Genomic DNA, 22,940 nt, shown 5'->3' with positions numbered 1-22,940 from the left:
TATTCCAACGAAATTCAAAAATAATCTAACACCAGATCTTGATAATACCAACGAATATCATGATAGTAATTCTATTGATGATGAAAGTTAGTAATTTTCATATGACTTTGATTCATATTTAGTAAGCATGTGTTGCTATTTTTTGGTATGATATACTACCATATATTCATAAAAATATGATACATGTTATAAAAGTTAACGCCGTAGTATCTTAAGATACTTATTTGATAACCAAATTAGGTGATATATTTTTTATAATTCAGTATTAATAATATATAATTTTTCATGTATCGGATAAGTTAGTTACTAAAATTTTAGTTAACGAGTAAAACAACACATGTAGCATATAACAATCGTTATTGTAGATTGTTAATAATTTGATGTATCATTTAAAATATGTATTAGCTGTTAATATATGTATTAGCTGAAACAGAAAATAATTGATGTATCATGTAACAGATAAATTAGTTACTAAAATTTAAGTTAATGAGTAAAACAATGCACGTAGCTGTAACAATCGTTATTGTAAGTTATTAATAATTGACGTATCAATTAGATCTTTCCAAGCTAATAGATGTTAAGTTGGTTTTATATAAAGTGGAACAAGAGGAGGGGATTTCTCCACACTTACGGTTTTAAAATTCGAAACAATAAAGAAAAAGATATAGTCACAGCATTACCTCTTTTCATTTCTAAGCAGTAGCTTGTCTCGAGAAGTGTTACTCTGACATGCACAGAAGAAACTGACACAGCTATCTATGGGATTGTCAATGCGGGATAGGGTTATTTTCGGAAATAAATTTTTAACGTCATATCAGGTGTAAAGCTCTAATTACAGTGTCGATTATGGGCACCGGTGCCACTTAAATTTTAGTAACTAATTTATCTGTTACATGATACATCAATTATTTTCTGTTTCAGCTAATACGTATATTAACAGCTAATATATATTTTAAAGATATTTTAAATATATAATTTTAAAATCAGCTAGTCAATTATTAAAAAAATGATAAAATCTAATTGGTTAAATAGTTTTCTAAAATTAACTTTAAATTAACTTTAAAATATAACGCAAAGATAACTAAAAAATGACCGTTATTATCTATCTCGTAATATATATGACCGAGAGATGATAATCAAGATACATACAAAACTTTTTATTCAACTCGTCTCCAGTTATCAAAAGGAAACCATAGCATGTTTGCTAGTTGATAGAATCCAAATCTTAAAGTATTAATCTTAAGACTTAATCTTAACCTAATGGCCTAGGCCTCTCTACTAACTGAAACAGACAGTAGTCACACGGCCTTGGTTACTTATCTTAACCCGTTACAATAAGCAACATAATCATGGTGAATGATAAAAACAGGAGAAAAAAAGAAAAGAACATCTAGTTCAATACAAAAGTTGCATCATACAAAGACATGGGATGGGATAGTAGCGACTCCAACGAAATAGTCTTTTGGAGTTTTAAGGAAACAACAACACAGCCAAAGAGAAATCGTCTCCAAGTCAAAAAAAAAAAAAAAAAACAAGAACTCAAGACAAAGTATGATGGATAAGACATTGACTGATGATGGTAGTGATGGAGATAGTGATGATGATGTTTATGAGAAGATCATTTGAGAAGTGTCTTGACTATGGCCTTGACATTGAGCTTCTTCAGGTCAGTGTAAGACTGGCCACAACCCACGAACATAACCGGTGCTCCCGATATGTAAACCATCGATAATGCTGCTCCAACCTACAAAGCCCGTCCCAAACATTCAGTTTATAATTTTCATACTAGAAGACCAAGCCAACATAAATTCTTATTAAATCTTTTACTGTACCTTATCGTCAATGGTATCAAACTTTGTCAGTAAGATTCCATCAATCAATCTTGTGGTCCCAGAATTGGAGAGATCCGAAAGTTTCTAGAGTTTAGAAAGAAAAAACCCGTTAATAAAGGTTTAATCAACATCTAACAAGAATCTTTGGTGGGTAATAAACTGAACCTGATTAAACTTTGAGAGCTGATCAACTGCATCGTTTCCAACAAGAGCTTCACCAACAAACAAGACCAAGTCTGGCTTATTGAGGTTAATGAGCTTAGAGAGAGCTCTCATCAAAGGTTCATTATCCTGCATCCGACCAGCTGTGTCAACAAGAACAACATCGGATCCATTCCGAGTTGCTTCCTGTATGGCTTCCTTAGCAACTACTGCTGGATCCTTCTCATAACCCTTCTCAAATATTGGTATCTGTTGCCAAAATCAAAATTAGTATTTCACATCAATATATAACTCAGTATCTACACCATTAGTCAACGATTACTTGATTATTTCATTACCTGTAACCTACGAGCATGAGTTCTCAACTGCTCAACAGCTCCAGAACGGAATGTGTCACAAGCAGCCATCATTACACTGACCTTATGCTGCTGAAGCCAATACGCCACTTTGGCCAGATTGGTGGATTTGCCAACTCCGTTGACTCCAACAAACACGACCACATAAGGCCTCCTCTGTTCTTTGGCAGCATGAACGTCTCTCATTATATCAATGGAGCGTCTCGGAGTCAATATGCGAATCAGAGCATTCTCCATCGCTCCCTGAAGTCATATATATTTCACACCACAGTTAAAACAATATGGAGATTGCACAGTGAAACGTTATCTAGATTCAATTAGAGCCACAAGGACAAAGCACAACACCTGAACGGTTGAAGAGATCCTCGTGAACGATGCCAGCTTCTTTCCTTCAAGACTTGCTTCCACTGATTCGCAAAGCTTCTCAGCTATCTCTTCAGCCTGTGAATGAAAAAAGCCTAAATTCAAGTAAAAGCCATAATATAAACCCAAACACAAGACATGATTCACTGTATAGGTACATACCACATTTTTGGTCATGAGCCGTTCCTTCAGAGCTTTCAAGGCCGGTTTAAGGTCTGTCCTTTCAAGATTCGCCTTCCCAGTAATACTGAACAAAGATTGCAATACACATTTAATACCAGATGATATAATATATAAGTAAATTAGTAACAAATTCAACAAGAGAAACGCTAACCTCTGGAAAACAGAAGAAAACCACCCCTTCTTCTTAGCCTCGGGCTTCTTCTCATCACTTCTTGGTTCGTCATCATCATCTTCACTTTCATCATCACTGCTAAAAACCTCTTCCTTATCCATCATACTTTCTCCTTGGTCAGCAGCCGCAATATCTACATGATCATGGTTCCCATTCCCATTCTCACCAACGGAATCAGTAAAGTCCAGCTTCACTTGCTTAGGAGCCGCATCATCCCAAACCCTATTCTTCTTCGTCGCCTTCTTCGGCGGTTCCGCAGCAGCAACCTTGGAACTTTTATTACCTATACTGTCAGTCTTCCTTACACCACCTCTACCTCTTACACCTTTACTCCTCAGCTTCATAAGCTTACTCGGATCAAGTACAACATTATCAGCCGTGTTTTCTTTCCCGTTAGTCTTGTCAGAATCATCATCTTCCATCTTATGATTACCATTAGTCATAAAGCTCCCGACTTTATCTTTATCCTTATCCCCATCTCCAACATCCTTCTTCGATCCTCCACCACCACTTTTGTTTCCCCCATCAAGACCAGATTTTGACACCTGCCCTTGCTTCTTAACACTGCTCACAACCTTCCCAACTTGCTTCACCTTCCTCAACTCCTCCCCCCTAGCCTCAGCCTCCATCCTAAGCTGCCTAAACGTCTCATCAAAATCATCGTAACTCATCCGCTTAGGATCATAAATCTCAGAGAAGCTTTCCTTCACCATGGAGAGCAAGTCGTCCACGTAGAGCAAGTGGAGGATCCGCTGATAAACAGCGACGAAGACGAGTCCAAGATCGTTGTGGAAGGTCCATTTGAGAGTGTAGGCTTCGTAGTTGAAGGAGACTTCGCCGGATCGCTCCTCGAGGAGGCAGGAGCGGATCAGAGTGTCGATTGGTGAGCCTTTGAGAGCTTTTCCGAGCTCTTTGCATGTCCAGAGGATTAATCCTCCTCGCGTGAAGATCAGAAGCTGTTCTAACATCTTCGATCTTCGATTCGTGCCCTAAAAAAACAATACTTTGAAATCAGATCGTGGAGATGACACGTAAATTGAATCAATTGAAGAAATCAATCGAGAAGCAGATCCGATCTTAAGTCAATGAAGCAATCAAATTCACGGATCAGGAAACGCAGAGAACGGATCCTAAAGAGAAAGCGTTCATCGAGGAGCCTACGATCTAAGAATCATTGTTACTGAATCCGAGGAGGCAGATCTCGTGATTCGATTCGAAATTGACAATCACAAGCCAGAAGAGGAGGAGGAGGAGGAGGAGGATACGAACCTTTTTGATTCCTGTTGTTTCTTGGTGCAATTGACCAAAACGAATAAGAAAAATAATAACTTTACGGTGGCGCGAGAGAGAGACGACGACGACGAAAAAAAGAAACGTGAAAATTATGTATCTCTAAATTGATTTTCCTGTTATATATAGGGTTAACATTAATTTTTTTCCCGGGGTGAGGAGATTTTTTTTTTTGTTGGTAAATAAATTTGATTATTTCTCCTAATTAGGATTTATTTAATTTTCATCGAGATTCTTTCTTCCATTTATTTAATTTTCATAGAAATGTTAGACCACAATATATTTATATTATAAGTTGATAAGTATTTCAAAAACTTGATAAATTCAGAACGAAATCTCTTATTTGGGAAATTTTAATAGATTTAGTGTGAATTTTCAAGTTTTTAAAATATTCGCTAATTTAATATAATATTTTTGGTGTTATAGTTAGAGAGACTTTCATTAATCATACTCTTAGTTGGAATATGCATACTTTAGAAAAAAAAAAATCTAAATCTGAATTTAGCTTATCACATTAGAAATAAATGGATATTGTAAGCTTTGTAACCCCAGTTTCAGACACGACCTACAAATTTTGTTTAGGTGATAAAAAAAAATAAGAATAAACAAACAAAACAAAATGAAAGTGGGAACCGCACTTTGCTTCGTGGAAGCCGGTGTCATGGTCACGGACGGTGTCGATGTGACGATGTCCCCATTGACTGCGAGTAAACGACACACGACATGAACGCGGCAACTTTTGATGCATACTTTTGTTCTTCGTGAAAGAAGCCTTTAGCTACGCAAGTCACCTATACTAAAAGGTAAGGTATACTAAAAAGTTTATTGGTCTTTCGGCTCACACTCAATCGATAAACCAGTGATCCAAGGAAACTATTGTATGATAATGAGCTTAATGGGCTTTAGTCGATGCTTATATTTTATACTTGGCCATCAATACAAATGGGTTAGGATGAGAAAACCCAAGGAAACGAATTAATATGACATTTTGTTTTTTGGTCAACAAACATTTTTTTGTCAAAAAAATATAAATTTATTAGTCAGTATTTTAACAAAAAAAATGATTCAAAGGGTATAATGGTAAGTCTAAGAGGATGGGTCCAATTCATACATGCACACCAGAGCAGTCATCTCTTTTCAGTCTCCTCCTCCATAGTTTTCTTCTCCTCCTGTTTCTTTTCATCTTTCCCAATTCTTTCAATTTTTGATGTCTCTCTCTAGACCCCATCTCTTTTAATTAATTATCTGTCCACAAAATTTCATTTCTTTATCTCTTCAATGACCCATCCATATGTGCTTTTTAAATTCAACTCTCCACCAATCATCAAACCCACCTCACAAAGACATAAACCTATAAATCATTAAACAAACACAATAAAGAAAGAACCTTTTTCCTGTGTACTAGTCAGCATTTCAATGCCCTTCTGCAACTTTCCAAAAAGACACAACACAGAAGAAAAAAAAAGTTTTGATTTTTTTTCCCCATCTTTATTTCATTCCTTCTTCCTTTACCATCTTGATGACTACTCCTATTTTTTCTGTTTGCTTGTCTGGTCTGTCTCAAAGACTCCTCCCACCAAAAAAAAAGAAGGGAAAATCCAAAAATTTAATTACAATAACAATCTACGAAATTGTAATGATGTGATGGCTTCTTCTTTGTGGGTTCATAAGTCATTGGTCAAGAAGAGAGGAGTTTCATACAAGGAATAAGACTCTCTCGCCACCATTTAAACCTAATCCCCTTTTCCCCTTCCTTCTCTACTTTTTTCTTCTTCTCTATCTGCGATTCTCTGATCCGATCCGATGAAGGAGATTACTGATTCCGTCGATCCCAGGATCATGTTCAAGCATCAATCCCTTCTGCAGGATTATCACGAATTGCGAAAGGTAATTAGGGTTTTTTTATCGTAATTTTTCTGGGGTTCCTCTTCGATTTCATCTGGATCTGGCGATTTGGAATTGTTGGGTTGATTCTAATCGAGCAGATATTAGATAAAGGTTTGAACTTTTTTTGTTATTTTCAGGAAACAGTGTTTAAGATGAGGAAGTTGGAGATGATGAAACAGAGACGATCAAACCTTGACGCAGAAGTTAGGTATATTAACCCTCTCATCTCTTAACGTTTAATTGGCTTGTGATGATGGGTACATTGGTGTAGCTTACTGAGTGTGTTTTTTCGATCAAAAACGGTATAGGTTCTTGAAGCGTAGATACAAACACTTGAAGCAAGACCAAACTCTTGAAACATCATCTCCCAACTTGTTGAGATTGTCAGAAACTGGAGATGTGAAGGTGCCGAGTAAAAGAAAGAGCTCTTCTCTGAGACAGAAGGAAGAACTGGCATTAGATAATAAGAATTCGAAAAGGAGGAGAGGAGACGAGGTTCTGACTAACTCATCTCCACTTCCTGATCTTAACGGAGGTGGGAGCACTTTCAAAGTCCCGGCCTTTGACCTAAACCAGATCTCGGTAAAAAGCCAGAACAACTTCTCATGTTTTTAGGCTCTTCCTTGGTGTCTTGAGAATTGAGAAACTGACCAGAGCTTGATTTTGTGTGTGTTTTGCATGTTTGATTGTAGAGAGAAGAAGAGGAACCGGAAGCGAATGGTGGACAAGTGGTCGTTGAAGCAACAAAGAAGGCAATGCTTGGTAGTGGAAACGATGATCTACGTTGCGAGATGAAGTTGCCGATTTGCAGAGACGTGGAGAAAGAGTTAAACAGAGCAGCAGTGAAGAGGAAGGTTTCATGGCAAGATCCAGTGGCTTTAAGTGTTTGATAGGGTTTTCAAGTAAGAATATCAAGTAGGATTTTGAGATATTGTGATTTAGCCCAATATGCACATATGCTTTAAAGGGTTTTATACATGCACAAGTGTAGATATATGAAGATTTGAACGGTTTGAAATCATAATTTTCATATGTCCCAACATCCAATTTGGTGATTACAGAATCTCATTTTATGTGTTGAATGTTCTTTACTCATTCTCTTCATATGCTATACAAATGTGTATGTATTCAGGAAGTTTAATATTGTACCACTATTTTAAAAATCTCTTCATATGTTTTTAAACTAGTCATTGACGATGTAGTTTAATAAATTGTTTTATCAAAAGTATTTCAGGCAAATAATTTTTAGATTTTTACTGTTTTGGTGAGTGTTTCAACTGAAAAAAAACATAGATTTAAATATCATAATTTTAGATGAAATTGTGGAATATTTTAATAAAAATGATTTGATCTCTTTTACTTGTTGATAACCCACCTTTCATTTTATGAATCAACGTTCATTACGAGAGATCTTGTTGGAAATCGATACCGCGAGCAATATGATGAGGACACACGAAGATCATACTTGAACTACTACATGATGATGTCTCTTGTGTTCTGGTCCATTTGTCTCTGAGCCGCTTAGACTATTGTGAGCCACAGAGAAATATTGTTGAAATTTTGACTGATTATATAACGCTAATTTTGAAGTGTTGAGAGCCTATGGCTCGACTAACGATGAATCTTAGGAGAACCACTCCACCATGCAAGAAGGATTGAAAGAGAAATTTCGATTAAGAACGAAAACCATTGTTCAGAGAAGCAATTTATACATGGACCAGAACACAAGAGTTAGAATTTATTTTATTTTCTGACAAAGACCCGAGTTAGATTTTATTAGAAAAAGATATGATAATGCTCAAGTTTCTATAAACTTAATTTTTATTTTCTCCACATAACACGTTAAGATGTGAAAACAAAGAATTTGATACAGGATTTTATAAATTGTTAATTTAATAGGAGATCGATTGCAAATGATTTACATAATTACGTTCCACAACACAGAATATTGTACGGATCTGTCTCTCTCGTACGTCGCTGAAAGGTACACACAGTCTCGGTTTGCTTGGTTCCATTGAGGTCCCAATTGTCTAAATTTGATCAAAATCTTGATTTGTAGGTGCCCTAATCTTTAAGTACTTGGGGTTACGTATAGCCCCAAGGTTACAGTTGAGTCGATGAGGAAGATAGCCTCAAACTGCACTAAGCTTACACAGCTTGATATAAGCTGCTCTTATGAAATATATGGACAATGTATTGAAATAGTTGGTATGAACTGCAAGAATATTCATACTCTGAAACGCAATCTGATGCAAACTTGGGAGATCGCGAGGTTGACTAATTGCATATACGTGCAAGGTCTATGTTTCGAAACTTTAGGGAATGTTGATTCTTTTGCAATTAGGAGATATATGAGTAGTGAAGCATGCACTTGGAACTTCGATTCTCCACATTGACTGATAAAGCTCTTGGTTTTCTTTGTAAAGAGTGTTTGAATCTGGAGTATTTGGACTTGTTCGGATGTAGCTACCTGACTAGCGATGGTGTTACAAACAGTACCTCGAACTTGAGGAATTTGAAGGATATCAAGAAACCAGATTTTACAGCGTGACTACTAATTGAAGGCATATAGATTTGTATTTGATATCCTGCTGTTATTTTGTTGGTTTGGGTATACAAATTCAGTTTTTTTTAATAATATTTTTTTTTTTGTGATATTAAAATTCAACTAGATTGTTGCTAGGTTTTATGTTTAATGCTTGTTTGAAAAAGGCTAACTTGTAAGAGAATAATCATTTTAATAGCTTGAAAAGTTCAAACATTTGACATTTCAGCTAAGGCTATTCGTAACTTATTAATTACGACTTTAAACAAATAAGCTGTCTGAATATCAAGAAGGTAACTTGAGACGCACGGGTTCTAACAACACATCAAGAAGTGATTGCAGCCGAAAAATTAGTCTCTCTTCCCTAGACTAAGCCAGTTTTTCACAAGAAAGTTCATCATCGATGAAACACATAATGTAATTTACAAAGATATTCATTAGTCGAATAATTGTTTTAATTGGCCTAGAAATGGCTAATTTCAAATAGCTGGACAGTTGAAATGTCTTGACAAAGCCTAACTGTACTCCTTTTTCCATATCGAAACGACGAAGTTCTCTCCCTCTCTAAAGTCAACGAATATAATATATGGTTTACTGTTCAACTACACGTATCAAAATAATTTGCCTTATTATTAAGTTTGCTTAATGGGACTGTTTCTCTGAGCACATTTTCTTCTTCTTCTTTGTTGTGAGTTATCCATAGCAACTATATTCAATCAATAAGATCTCACAATCTTCTTCGTTCTCGATTAGATGGGATCTAGAGTCCACCCTGAGTGGACAGAGTTGCCTCCGGAATGTCTCCTCGGCATCTTCTCACGTCTGACCATGGGACAAAGACGGAACGGACCAATGCTGGTCTGCAAAACGTGGACAAACCTATGCCAAGACCCGTCCCTCAACACTATCTTGGACCTTGAAGCTGAGTTTCTGTCTTCCCCAGATTGCATCTACTGGTGGAGTCCAGAGTTCGAGGAAAAAGTTAACTCAACCATCCGGTCTGTCGTCGATCAGAGCGAAGGCGGTCTCAAAGAGATTCGAGTCAGGCATTGTACGAATCAATCTCTCTCTTACGTTGCCGAAAGGTACACACGTCTTGGTTTAATTTTCTTGGTTAGTGGTTACATTGTGATTGATGCGGACAGAGTAGGGTTTGGACATAGCCAAATGAAACATTGATTTTCGATCTTCAAAATTATAAAAACTATTATATGTAACATAGGCTCAGTTTGTTCAAAAATAATTTATTAACTTTAATAAATTATTTATGACATTTGAAATCTCAGAACCAGTCCTTAAGTTGATCAAATCTTGATTTGTAGGTGTCCTAATCTTGAGGTACTTGGGGTTACATATAGCCCAAAGGTTACAGTTGAGTCAATGGGGGAAGATAGCCTCAAGCTGCACTAAGCTTACAGAGCTTGATATAAGCTGCTCTTATTTAATATCTGGTGAATGTATCGAAATAGTCACTACAAGAAAACACATGCTTAACGACGAAAATTAACGAGGAAAAACAATCCTCGTAAATTTGCGTCGAGTTTACGACGAATTTACGTGAAAAACTAAAGTCATCGTTATTTCCTCGTAACGTAACGACAAAACTGTTTCGTCGTAAAGTGGATGTAACTTTACGAGTATTTTACGAGGAAAAACTATTTCCTCGTAAATACGACGTAAACTTTGCGTGGTATTTACGAGGGGATAGTTTACGTGTATTTAGCGAGAAAATTTTTGAATCCACCAACTTTATAGGTGTTACACGTTTTTTTTGCCCACCTAATTAATTTTCGTCGTAAATTCATAGCAAAATTACAACTACCAGATTCGAATTTTCCTATAAATATGGATGTTTAAACATCATTTTAAACACACCAACAACAAAAAACGTGAAAGAAAAAAAAATGGCTGGCTCCGGGAATATTTACGAGTTGCGGAAGTGGATGTATATGCATAGAGATGCTAACGGGAGAGTGACGAAAGAATACCTTGCGGGTCTGGAGACATTTATGCATCAAGCAGATTCAACACCGCTCGCCCAAGAAAGTGGTAAGATGTTCTGTCCTTGTCGGAAATGCAACAATTCGAAACTGGCAAACCGTGAAAATGTTTGGAAGCATTTAATAAATAGAGGTTTCACGGCAAATTACTATATCTGGTTTCAACATGGAGAAGGTTTTAATTATGATCAGAATGAAGCTAGTAGTAGTAATAGCAATTTTCAGGAAAAAGAACCGGTTGATCATCATTTGCATAATGAACATAGTTACCAGCAGGAGGAGATGGTAGATTATGATAGGGTTCATGATATGGTAGCTGATGCATTCGTAGCTCATGATGGAGATGAAGAACCTAATATAGATGCAAAAAAGTTTTACGAAATGTTAAGCGCGGCGAATCAACCACTTTACAGTGGTTGTAGAGAAGGTCTCTCTAAATTGTCGTTAGCTGCTAGAATGATGAATATTAAAACTGATCACAATCTACCTGAAAGTTGCATGAACGAATGGGCGGACTTGTTTAAAGAGTATTTGCCGGAAGACAATGTGTCTGCTGATTCTTATTATGAGATTCAGAAACTGGTTTATAGTCTTGGGTTGCCTTCGGAGATGATAGATGTTTGCATCGACAACTGCATGATCTATTGGGGAGATGATGAGAAGCTAGAAGAATGTCGATTCTGCAAGAAGCCACGATTCAAGCCGCAAGGACGGGGACGTAATAGGGTACCGTACCAAAGGATGTGGTACCTACCAATTACAGACAGATTGAAAAGATTGTATCAATCAGAGCAGACTGCTGGAAAGATGAGATGGCATGCCGAGCATACTCAGACGGATGGTGAGATGACTCATCCATCAGATGCAAGAGCCTGGAAACATTTCAACAAAGTACATCCAGATTTCGCTAGCAATATCCGGAATGTGTATCTCGGATTATGCACAGATGGATTTAGTCCGTTCGGAATGTCAGGGAGACAATATTCATTGTGGCCAGTCTTTCTTACTCCATACAACCTGCCACCGGAGATGTGCATGCAACGGGAGTTACTATTCTTGACCATATTAATACCTGGTCCGAACCATCCAAAAAGGTCCCTGGATGTTTTCCTACAACCACTGATAAAAGAGTTGAAGGATTTGTGGTCAACAGGGGTGAGGACGTATGACTGTTCAACGAAGACGAATTTTACGATGCGAGCGATGCTTTTGTGGACCATAAGTGATTTCCCTGCCTATGGGATGTTGTCTGGATGGACTACACATGGGAGATTAGCTTGTCCATATTGTAATGGAACGACAGATGCGTTTCAACTGAAGAATGGTAGGAAGACAAGTTGGTTTGATTGTCACCGTCGATTTCTTCCCATTGGCCATCCTTACCGAAGAAACAAGAATTTGTTTAGGCACAAAAGGGTTGTGAGAGACACTCCTCCTCCATATCTAACTGGAGAACAAATTGAAGCGCAAATCGACTACTACGGAGCTAACGAAACAGTTCGTTGGGGTGGTAATTGGCATGTCCCTCGTAATATGCCAGATTCTTACGGTGTTCATCACAACTGGCACAAGAAGAGTATATTTTGGGAGTTGCCATATTGGAAGGATCTTCTTCTGCGCCACAACCTCGATGTGATGCATATAGAGAAGAATTTCTTTGAGAACATCATGAATACAATATTGAATGTCCCAGGGAAGACAAAAGACAACATAAAATCGAGGTTGGACTTGCCGGATATTTGCTCAAGAAGCGAGTTACATATTAAAAGCAATGGACAAGTTCCCGTTCCGATATTCAGATTATCTTCAGAAAAAAAGTCGGTGTTGTTCAACTGGGTGGCATCAGAAGTGAAGTTCCCCGATGGGTATGTTTCGAATCTCTCTAGATGTGTTGAAAAGGGTCAAAAGTTCTCCGGGATGAAGAGTCATGATTGTCATGTATTTATGCAACGACTACTGCCCTTTGCATTTGCGGAGCTACTTCCAACAAACGTACATGAAGCACTTGCAGGTACGTAGTGTATTATATCACAATAATTTACAAAATAATATATGACTAACAATGTGTTTAATTTTTTTTTGAATATAAAAGGCATTGGAGCATTTTTCAGGGATCTGAGCACACGCACTCTTAAAGAAGAAGTTGTGGAACAGCTTCAGGAGAACATTCCCATCTTATTGTGCAACTTGGAGAAGATATTTCCTCCCGGATTTTTTGACGTCATGGAGCATCTAGCTGTCCACCTCCCATATGAGGCATTGCTTCGTGGACCTGTACATTACGGATGGATGTATCAGTATGAGCGAGCCATGAAATATTTGAAGGGAAAAGCAAAGAACCTCGCCAAAGTTGAAGGTTCTATAATTGCTGGAAGTTTGACGGAAGAAGTTTCTCACTTCACATCGTACTACTTTGCGTCAAAAGTACGTACACGGAGAAGAGCTCCAAGAAGATATGATGATGGTGGTGTTGCGCCAACATATGCAGTTGCTGGTGTTCCAGACATCTTTAGCCAGATTGGGCGACTCGGTGGGAAGTGTAAAGAGGTTTGGTGGTCGAGTGAAGAAGACGCTCATAGTGCACACACCTATATTCTACTCAATTGCGAAGATCCATTGATGCGTTATTTTGAAAGGTAACATATATTGACACTTCGAAACACATATAACTATAATTAATTGTATAATTGCGAGAGATTCATTCCTATAAAATGTGATTTTACAGCCTATTTGTTTCTCAAGTCGAAGAAACATTTCCTGGTATATCCACAAGTGACGTAGACAAAAGGAAAGATCAACACTTCATTAAGTGGTTGCGGAATCAGGTATTAACTAAAACTTTTTTTTCATACATTATCTGTATTTCATTAACATTCTCTTTATTTTTGCAGGTTGATTATGACGACGACGATGCAGATTATCCTAAGTGGTTACACGAAGTAATTCAATCTCCACTTGTAAAGGTCACCACATCACAGATGTATTTCACACGAGGCTATACTTTTCATACATATGACTATGGTAGACAGCGGGCGACCAGTAACTATGGAATATGTGTGAAAGGGGAAACAGATTTCTACGGGATCTTGACGGAGATTATTGAAGTCGAATTTCCAGGGATACTGAAGCTGAAATGCGTCCTCTTCAAATGTGAATGGTTCGACCCCGTCGTCAACAGAGGTGTTCGGTCTAACAAATTCGGTGTAGTTGATGTCAACGGTGGACGAAGGTACAACAAATTCGAGCCTTTCATCTTAGCTTCACAAGCAGACCAAGTTAGCTTCCTTCCATACCCTCGGATGAGAGATTCAGGTATAAATTGGTTAGCAGTGATCAAAGTTACACCTCGAGGACGAATCATCAGTGGAGAAGAACCACCATTGCAAGAAGAACAGATAAATGAAGTCGAGGAACCTGAACAAGAAATTGATGACATCCTTCTCATTGATCCGCATAATCACGAGTACGAAGATCTTACCGATGATGCCACAGACGAAGCTGTTGAAGACGAGTTTAATGAAAATGATGATGTTTCTAGTGATGACGAGAATGTCGATGTATCCGATTGATGTATTTGTTTTATGAATAAGATGAGGGAGTTTGTTTTATGAATAAGATAATGTGGGGTTTGTTTTATGAATAAGGTAATGCTGGGAGTTTGTTTTATGAATAAGCAAATGTGGGATATTGTGGTTTGGAATGGAAATAAAGATGGAGTTTGGAATATATGAAGTAGAAAATAAGGAATATGGGGTTTCGGGTTTTTGGTTTCGGGTTTCGGGTTTTGGGTTTTGGGTTTCGGGTTTGGGCTTTCGGGTTTCGGGGTTTGGGGTTCTAGGGATATATGAAGTAGAAAATTAAAGATGGGGGTTTGGAATATATGAAGTAGAAAATTAAAGATGGGGGTTTGGGTTTCGGGTTTCGGGTTTCGGGTTTGGGGTTTCGGGTTTGGGATTTCGGGTTTGAGGTTTCGGGTTTCGGGGTTGGGGTATGGGGTTTGGGGGTTGGGGTTTCGGGTTTCGGGTTTCTGATTCTAGGGATTTAAACATAACACTCGTTAATTCCACGTAAGCACAAATCGTCGTAAATTCCACGCAGGATGAAATCGTCGTAAAGTCCACGCAGGATGAAATCGTCGTAAAGTCCACGTAGGATGAAATCGTCGTAAAGTCCACGTAGGATGAAATCGTCGTAAAGTCCACGTAGGATGAAATCGTCGTAAAAACCACGTAAGACAACGAGGAAATAACGACGAAACCTAAAATTAAATATGAGGTTTGGAATATATGAAGTAGAAAATTAAAGATGGGGGTTTGGAATATATGAAGTAGAAAATAAGGAATATGGGGTTTGGGGTTTCGGGTTTCAGGTTTCGGGTTTGGGGTTTCGGGTTTCGGGTTTGGGGTTTGGAATATATGAAGTAGAAAATTAAAGATGGGGGTTTGGAATATATGAAGTAGAAAATAAGGAATATGGGGTTTGGGGTTTCAGGTTTCGGGTTTCGGGTTTGGGGTTTCGGGTTTCGGGTTTGGGGTTTGGAATATATGAAGTAGAAAATAAGGAATATGGGGTTTGGGGTTTCGGGTTTCGGGTTTCAGGTTTCGGGTTTGGGGTTTCGGGTTTCAGGTTTCGGGTTTGGGGTTCTAGAGATATATGAAGTAGAAAATTAAAGATGGGGGTTTGGAATATATGAAGTAGAAAATTAAAGATGGGGGTTTGGGTTTCAGTTTTGGGGTTTCGGGTTTGGGGTTTCGGGTTTCGGGTTTGAGGTTTCGGGGTTGGGGTTTCGGGTTTGGGGTTTCGAGTTTCGGGTTTCGGGTTTGCGGTTTCGGGTTTCGGGTTTCGGGGTTGGGGTTTCGGGTTTCGGGTTTGGGGGTTGGGGTTTCGGGTTTGGGGTTTGGAATATATGAAGTAGAAAATTAAAGATGGGGGTTTGGAATATATGAAGTAGAAAATAAGGAATATGGGGTTTGGGGTTTCAGGTTTCGGGTTTGGGGTTTCGGGTTTCGGGTTTGGGGTTTGGAATATATGAAGTAGAAAATTAAAGATGGGGGTTTGGAATATATGAAGTAGAAAATAAGGAATCTGGGGTTTGGGGTTTCGGGTTTGGGGTTTCGGGTTTCGGGTTTGGGGTTTCAGGTTTGGGGTTTCGGGTTTCGGGTTTCGGGTTTCGGGTTTCGGGGTTGGGGTTTCGGGTTTCGGGTTTGGGGTTTGGGGTTTGGGGTTTGGGGTTTGGGGTTTGGGTTTCGGGTTTCGGGTTTGGGGTTCTGGATTTAAACATAACACTCGTTAATTCCACGTAGGATGAAATCGTCGTAAAGACCACGTAAAAAGATTTAAACATAAATCACGTTAATTCCACGTAAGCAAAATCGTCGTAAAGTCCACGTAAAGAAAAACACAGGCCTTTGTGATTCCTCGCCATTTCCTCGTAAAAAAAAACACGGGCCTTTGTAACTGCTCGCTATTTCGTCGTAAATTTACGACGAATTTGCGATGATATGTAATCTTATATATACACCCGACCGCTCACTCTTTCTTTCCTCTCTACTTCCTCTCTACTTCCTCTCCATTTCGTAGCAATGGTAAGCCTGATTCCTCTCTAATTTGGTTAGTTTAGGATAGATTAGGTGGTTAGTATAGGGAATTTAGATAGGTTTGCGGATTTTATGTTATTTAGTGTTGATTAGGTGGATAATGTTGGAAAATATATTGTTGATGTTAATTTTAAAAATTTCATTTTTTTTTCAGGTTCGAAAAGGAAGACTTACTGCCCATTACAGAGAGATCTTCGGTGAGCCGGGTAGTCGTTTAGACCCGGCCTCTTCTTCCGCTCCCAGTTCTTCGGGCCAGGAGACTGTCCCCGAGACTCAGTACACTCAGAGAGTCTCTGGGTCTACTTCTTCTAGTGCACCATCGGCTCCTCATGTGCCTCCTCCGATGCCTCCTCCTGTGCCTCCTCCGATGGCACCTCCGATGGTCGCTGATATTCATCCTGATCTGATGGTGCCTCCGAGTGCTCCTTACTCGCAGTACACGGTAGAGGACATTCTCAGTCTGCCAGGCAGAGAAGGTTTACCAGTCATCGACCCAGACCGACCGGACGGAACGTTGTGGTATGTTGCATTAATTTTTTTAATTCGTTTAAATATCTTTTATAACATTAAAAAATAATTTATATTTTAAATTTGTATTTTCCAGGTGGGGGGTTGACGGATGTCTTGCATCGGACGTAACCGACACGATCAAGGGTTACTTCTCCATGGCACATCCAAACTGGAGTAAGACGCCTCACTACGTCAGAAAGACGTGGTTCAAAATTTACGCTGTAAGTTTCTATTAATTAATTATATATATTTTAATTTTTTCATGATTTATATATATACTTTCTAAAAAACTAATTGTTAATTTATTTTTTCCAACAGCAAAAATATAATTGGGCTTTGGGGATCACTGAGAGGGTGAGGAAGAAGTTTAACGCGAAAGCGAAAGTTCGCTTGTTGGACACGGTCTCCAACTGGAAGGGTGACTGGATCGTGAAGGGGTATGAGCGTGGCAAACCCGCTGAGCTCACCACGGACGTGTGGGATGGCCTCATCCGTTATTGGCGCCTTCCTGATTCGATTAGAATCGCCCAGGCTTGCTCTAACTCCCGTAACACGGTCGATGAGCACGGGAACGGGCCGATGCTTCACACTACGGGCCAAAAACCCCACGCCGGTGTCCGTTTGGAAATGGTAATTAAATATTTTATTAAATAATTTTTTTAATAATTATATTAATTTATTCTAACTTTCTTAACTGTTTTTTAGGCCAAAGAGACGGGACATCTCCGTCTCTTATGGAACTTTACGAGAGGACCCACAAGAACAAGGCGGGCGTATTTGTAGATGGCAAGTCCGAGCAAATCTACAACGACGTAGTTGCTCGGGTTGAAGACCGCCAGACTCAGCTGACCCAGCAGTCTACCGACGGATTACCCGTCACCTTATCCACACTTGAAGTGGATAAGATTTACGAGGAGGTAAATTTTCAAAAAAATTAATTTTTAATTATTCATTTAATTTAACTTTAAATATTTACTTACAATATTTATTTTTTGTTTTTAAGGTTGTCCCTAAAAAAAAGGGACGGACGTTGGGTATTGGTTCCGTCAACGATGTTCCGAGAGCGACATCGTCTTATGGTCAGCGACGGGATGATGAAGTCACGGAGCTGCGTAGAGAGTCCGCTCAGCTGCGTAACGAGTTGACCGCGACAAAATCTCGTATGGGTGGAGTCGAGGGCTTCTTGGACGTTATTGCGGCCACAAATCCGGAATGGGAGTCCATGTTGAGGAACATGCGACAACAACATCCCATTCATGGCGAGTCATCCGACGACGTACATAACGAGGCGGATGTTACGAGGAGGAGTGATGAATTCTACCGGGCGATGAACGACCCTTAGTTTTTTTTTTTGTTGTATTATATAAATTCAAAACTTATTTATTTATAAAATATTTTCATATGAATTTATTTTTATTTTGAATTTTAATTTATTATTAAATTAAATAATTTTAATTATTTTTTAATTATATTTTAAAATTCTGTAAAATAATAAAAACGAAGTAAATTCGTAGCTAAAGTACGACCTCTTTACGTGGAAATCTTACGAGGAAATGACGAGAAACAGTTTACGAGTATTTTACGAGGAATTATTTACGAGGAAATAACGAGGAAATGTTTACGACCATTTTACGAGGAAATCATTTCGTGGTTGTTACGTGTATTTTGCGAGGAAAATCTTTCAAGGTATTTACGTGTAGATTACGAGGAACTGTTTTCGAGTTATTTACGAGGAATTGTAGCGACGTCCTTACGAGGAATTGTAGCGACGTCTTTACGACGAATCGTTCTACTTCGTCTTTACGACGAAATATATTCCTCGCTAAGTTACGACGAATTAGCGAGGAAATATGTGTTACGACGGACGTGTAACGAGCAAACGCGTTTCCTCGCTAATTCGTCGTAAAGCCTCTTTTACGACGAAATAACGAGGAAAACCGCCCTCGTTAAGATTATGTTTTCTTGTAGTGAGTGGGTACGAACTGCAAGAATATTCATACTCTGAAACGCAATTTGATGCAAACTTCGGAGATCCTGAGGTTGTTTATGCATTGTACATACGTGCATGGTTTGTGTTTCGAAACTTCAGGAAATATTGATGTTTTTGCAATTAGGAGTTACATGAGTCAGCTGAAGCACCTGGAACTTCGATTCTCAACAGTGACTGATAAAGCTCTTCCCTTTCTTTGTAAAGGATGTCCGAATCTAGAGTATTTGGACTTGGTTGGGTGTAGGTACTTGACTAGCGATGGAGTTACTAACGGTATCTCGAGCTTGAAGAATTTGAAGGAGATCAAGAAACCAGAATTTACAGCGTTACTCTACTAATTGAACGCATATAGATTTGTACTACAACCTTTTGTTATTTCGTTGGTGAAGTTAACAAAAAAGTCAGTTTTCTTTTCATTTGATTTTGTCATATTTTATGTGATTGATTATAATTTGACAACAAGTGTAAGCGATACATTCAACCTGAGTTTGCTAGGTTTTATGTTTTATGCTTGCTTTAAAAATGTAATTTGTAAGAAAATAATTATCTTATACTTTATTTGTTTCACAAAAAGATCCTTTAGTCTATAAATGGTTTTGTTTCTAAATAGTACTTGGAAAGATGTCTGAACATCAAGAAGGTAACTTGAGACTTGAGACGCAATAATCTAACAACTATCTTCTTCTTCTTCTTAGTTGTTGTGCGTACAAGCGGCTACCATAGTTACTTGATGTTGGATGTTTTTGTGATTTGTTTTTAGTGTCAACAACTGTGGAATATAAATTCAACAACAAAAATTTTAAACTCAATTAGTGCTCACATTTTAAAATCGTAAGAAAACAATTATTTAACATATAGTTTCTTCGTCAACGTTACAAAAACAAAGCGGAAGATGGTTGCAACTCATAAAAGAGAAGGTGTAGCAACGAGCCGCTCTGCCCTACGTTAAGCCAGTTTTCACAAGCAAGTTCATCATGGTAGAAGCCAGAGCAAAGCAGCTTCTTTATAACTGATCCTGCTCTCCTTTTATCTCCTACGTCATACAACCTGTAAACCAAGGTTTTGCAATACTCAAATGGCAGTAAGTGACCACAACGAATCATATCTTCCACAATCTTCACAGCTTCTCCATACTCTTGAAGCATGCAGCAACGGTTAACAAGTGCAATAAAAACACAATCACTTGGAATTATTCCTTCTTTAAGCATTTGATCCAACACCCTTTCCGCCATTTCAAGATTCCTAACTTCACAGATCTCTAATATGAGTTTCTCATAGCATTGTGCACACCCATGATCTACCATCTCCTTGAAAACATGGAAAGCAGCTTCCACATGGTGTCTTCTACAATGACCAAGAATCAAAGATGTAAAGGTGACATGATCAGGAGCCAAGCCAGCTTGAATCATCTTACAGAGATACTGTCTCGACGCAACCACATATCCACGCTTGCAATACGACTCAATCATGAGATTGGGTGTGTAATTACCCCGAGAAGAGACCATACCTTTCTCCAACATTTCTGTATATACTTTCTTCATCTCAACGACCACATCATATTTAGCCAATAAATCCAACAATGCGTGGCAGTATTTGGGAGTAAGCTGAGACTTAAACCTCCTATAAAAATCAGCAACTAACATACATTCTTGCACCGAACGGCACATCTTTGTCATGGATATGAAGATCCTAGGGACGTGACACGAGATTCCATGTGATGTCAAAACATTGAGGACAGCTGCATGGCAGAACACAGTATCTTTAAAGTTGGGATTAAGACTGAGCGAGGAAAGTGAGGATACATCGACAGACGTAGCATACTGTAGGAATGATACCAGGGAAGGATTGTTCTGCCACCTAAACCCGGAGAAAAGGGAACGTAATGAGATTGGTGTAGTAACGGGTTTGACGTGTGAAGAGATCTTATGGGACGGCTTTGGGGACAGATTATTAAGATTCTTCTGCTTATAATATTCGGAGAGCAAACTCTCTAATGTCTCACTTTTCACCGATGTGCTGAAGAACTGTCGACGGAGCGCCATGTGCACCGGGAATCTCATCGTCTGGTGGTTCCAGCTGCTCTAGCTAGGGCTTTCGAGTCATACTTGTGTAAAGAGCTAATAAACCCCTACTTTTTCCATTAAATAAATTTTATTTTGTTTGCAATAAGTTTTCAATAGAGTTGGGCTTAAGTTGTGGCTTCAGCCCAAACAAAAAGAAACTGGATTATAAATATTTTTGTACAAAAAAAATTCATAATATAATTAGTTTTAAAAACAAAAGGGTTGGCTCAGCCGCCGCTGCCAATTTCAGATCTGAGGCCGGTTCGGTGGCTCATCCAGCACCGGTACTGGCCTCCCCCTCTCCTTTCTAGTTGTCTGTTTGTCTTGGATTTGTGTCAGAGTTCGTCGGTTCTACTTGGTGGTGGCGTTTGGTTACAGAAGATTATCACGACGGTTCACCAATGGAGTGCTCTGTGGTGGCTTCCAGAGATTCCGATTAGACTTTTGTCTCTCGCAGGTCCATCTGTATCGGCGGATCTGAACCAGTGTTAGTGATTGGTTCTGGTGATTCCGGTTTGGTTTCTTCTGGTTTAAAGTTGTATTTTTCATTTTCATATTTTGTGGACATTATCTTGTTCTAAAGTGATAGCTTTGGTTGTTTGCGGTTTAGTTAATGTTCGTTTCCATTAGTGGATTAACGATGGTGGAGGTTAGCCTTTCTAGTGCAGGTAGTGATGGTTGTCGCTGGTTTTTGAAGAGCTTGTTCTTATGCACTCTCTTTAGCTTAGTCTGCTACTATTGGTGATAATGGTGTGAACCATCAATCCTCATCATTTATTTGATTTTTAGTTGCATTCAAAATTGTTTTGATGGTAGCTTTTCTGAAGCGAATTCGAAACAAAATTGATAAAGGCAATTGAAGTTGAAGACCTATCTAGACTATGAGATTGTCATGTTTTTGATAAGGTATTAGAAGTTCGTCTGCTACCGCTGGAACGGGAACACCTAATCTACATTATTCTATGATAAAACTAATTTGATATAGCTAATGTGTCATCAATGATGATTATCCTCACGAGCTTCTGGTGCAGAAGAATCATTAGTTTTTCATTATCGTTTTGTCATATTCTTCTATGATGTAATTAATATGTTTCAAATCAGTTCAATAAAAAAAAGTGTTAAAAAAAGTAGTTTTGGAAGTACTTTTTTTTTGTTTTAAAATATAAATGATTTACCATTTCAATGTAATTTTGTATTTGTTAAATACTGTATGGCCGGTTAAATTATAGAAACTTTTTTATCTAATCTATTAAAACAGAGTCCTATTTTTATCTATCCAAGAAAGTTCATTTTAAATTTTGGACTCTTTCAGTTTTCTTACTAGGCTACCTTATATTTTGGACCCGTATAAATTTGTTATCATAATAATTATGTACACGCTGACTAAATAACATAACTGGTTCACTTTAACTAGACCAACATCTAATATACTAAGCCCTTTCGAAATTAAATGATATGTTAAATAAATAACATAACCCGTTGACTTTAATTAAACCAAACTCTACCGTACAAAACTATCCGAACTTTGACGATATATTATTAGATATAATAACTTTAGTGTCAGATTACGAGTTATTTGGTTCATCTTTCAACGTACAGAACATTCCAATAGGTGAAAAAATATATTTAAAACCACAAATATACATTGCATACAAGCTACTCTCATATAGAGTTTTGATCATGTTCACTGTTTATATTACATATGTTTAATTTGATCTATTAAAACCAAAATTTCAATTAAACACTTCCAGTCATATCAATGGTCTTATTCAGATATTTTTAGATTATAAATCGTAGACCAAAATACTCTAACCACATCAATAGAGAGATTTTAGCAAATCTAAACTAACGTATCTTGCAAACAAATCCTATAAAATATGAAAGCCGGAATATGCTATAGATATATTTCATTTTTGGAATTCAGAATACCCATTAATCTAACGTGACTTGCAAACCGAAACGGAATATCTAAACTACCTTTAACAGCTCC

The 22,940-nt window shown here is 38.0% G+C and overlaps 3 protein-coding genes and 2 pseudogenes across 4 annotated transcripts; 3 read left to right on the top strand and 2 right to left on the bottom strand.

Moving 5' to 3' along the window:
- Positions 1–1,374: 1,374 nt before the first annotated feature.
- Positions 1,375–4,479, bottom strand: LOC106392959 (signal recognition particle receptor subunit alpha). Of its 2 annotated transcripts, none has more exons than XM_048745312.1 (8): positions 4,338–4,479; positions 3,048–4,057; positions 2,876–2,960; positions 2,696–2,791; positions 2,333–2,593; positions 1,998–2,243; positions 1,833–1,916; positions 1,375–1,744 (listed from the first exon to the last, which is right to left on the bottom strand). In XM_048745312.1, exons 2-8 carry the CDS (start codon positions 4,034–4,036, stop codon positions 1,619–1,621), a joined length of 1,887 nt encoding a protein of 628 aa, XP_048601269.1. In that variant the 5' UTR covers positions 4,037–4,057; positions 4,338–4,479; the 3' UTR covers positions 1,375–1,618. The 2 variants fall into 2 exon arrangements, with proteins under 2 accessions (XP_048601269.1, XP_048601270.1); XM_048745313.1 differs by having other exon boundaries at positions 4,173–4,353.
- Positions 4,480–5,502: 1,023 nt separating this feature from the next.
- Positions 5,503–7,300, top strand: LOC106393082. The gene is made up of 4 exons (XM_013833850.3): positions 5,503–6,245; positions 6,383–6,453; positions 6,554–6,827; positions 6,938–7,300. Exons 1-4 carry the CDS (start codon positions 6,162–6,164, stop codon positions 7,133–7,135), a joined length of 627 nt encoding a protein of 208 aa, XP_013689304.2. The 5' UTR covers positions 5,503–6,161; the 3' UTR covers positions 7,136–7,300.
- A 310-nt stretch (positions 7,301–7,610) lies between these two features.
- On the top strand, positions 7,611–8,796 carry LOC106355678 (annotated as a pseudogene).
- On the top strand, positions 8,682–21,559 carry LOC106355697 (annotated as a pseudogene).
- Positions 19,760–20,929, bottom strand: LOC125580885 (pentatricopeptide repeat-containing protein At5g65560-like). The gene has a single exon (XM_048746139.1). The coding sequence runs from the start codon at positions 20,927–20,929 to the stop codon at positions 19,760–19,762; it is 1,170 nt and encodes a 389-aa protein (XP_048602096.1).
- Positions 21,560–22,940: the final 1,381 nt, after the last annotated feature.

Source organism: Brassica napus, chromosome C1, assembly GCF_020379485.1.
Source record: "Brassica napus cultivar Da-Ae chromosome C1, Da-Ae, whole genome shotgun sequence".
Classification (NCBI taxonomy): Eukaryota; Viridiplantae; Streptophyta; class Magnoliopsida; order Brassicales; family Brassicaceae; genus Brassica; species Brassica napus.
Note: the sequence above shows the minus strand (reverse complement) of the source record. Positions and strands in the feature narration are given on the sequence as shown.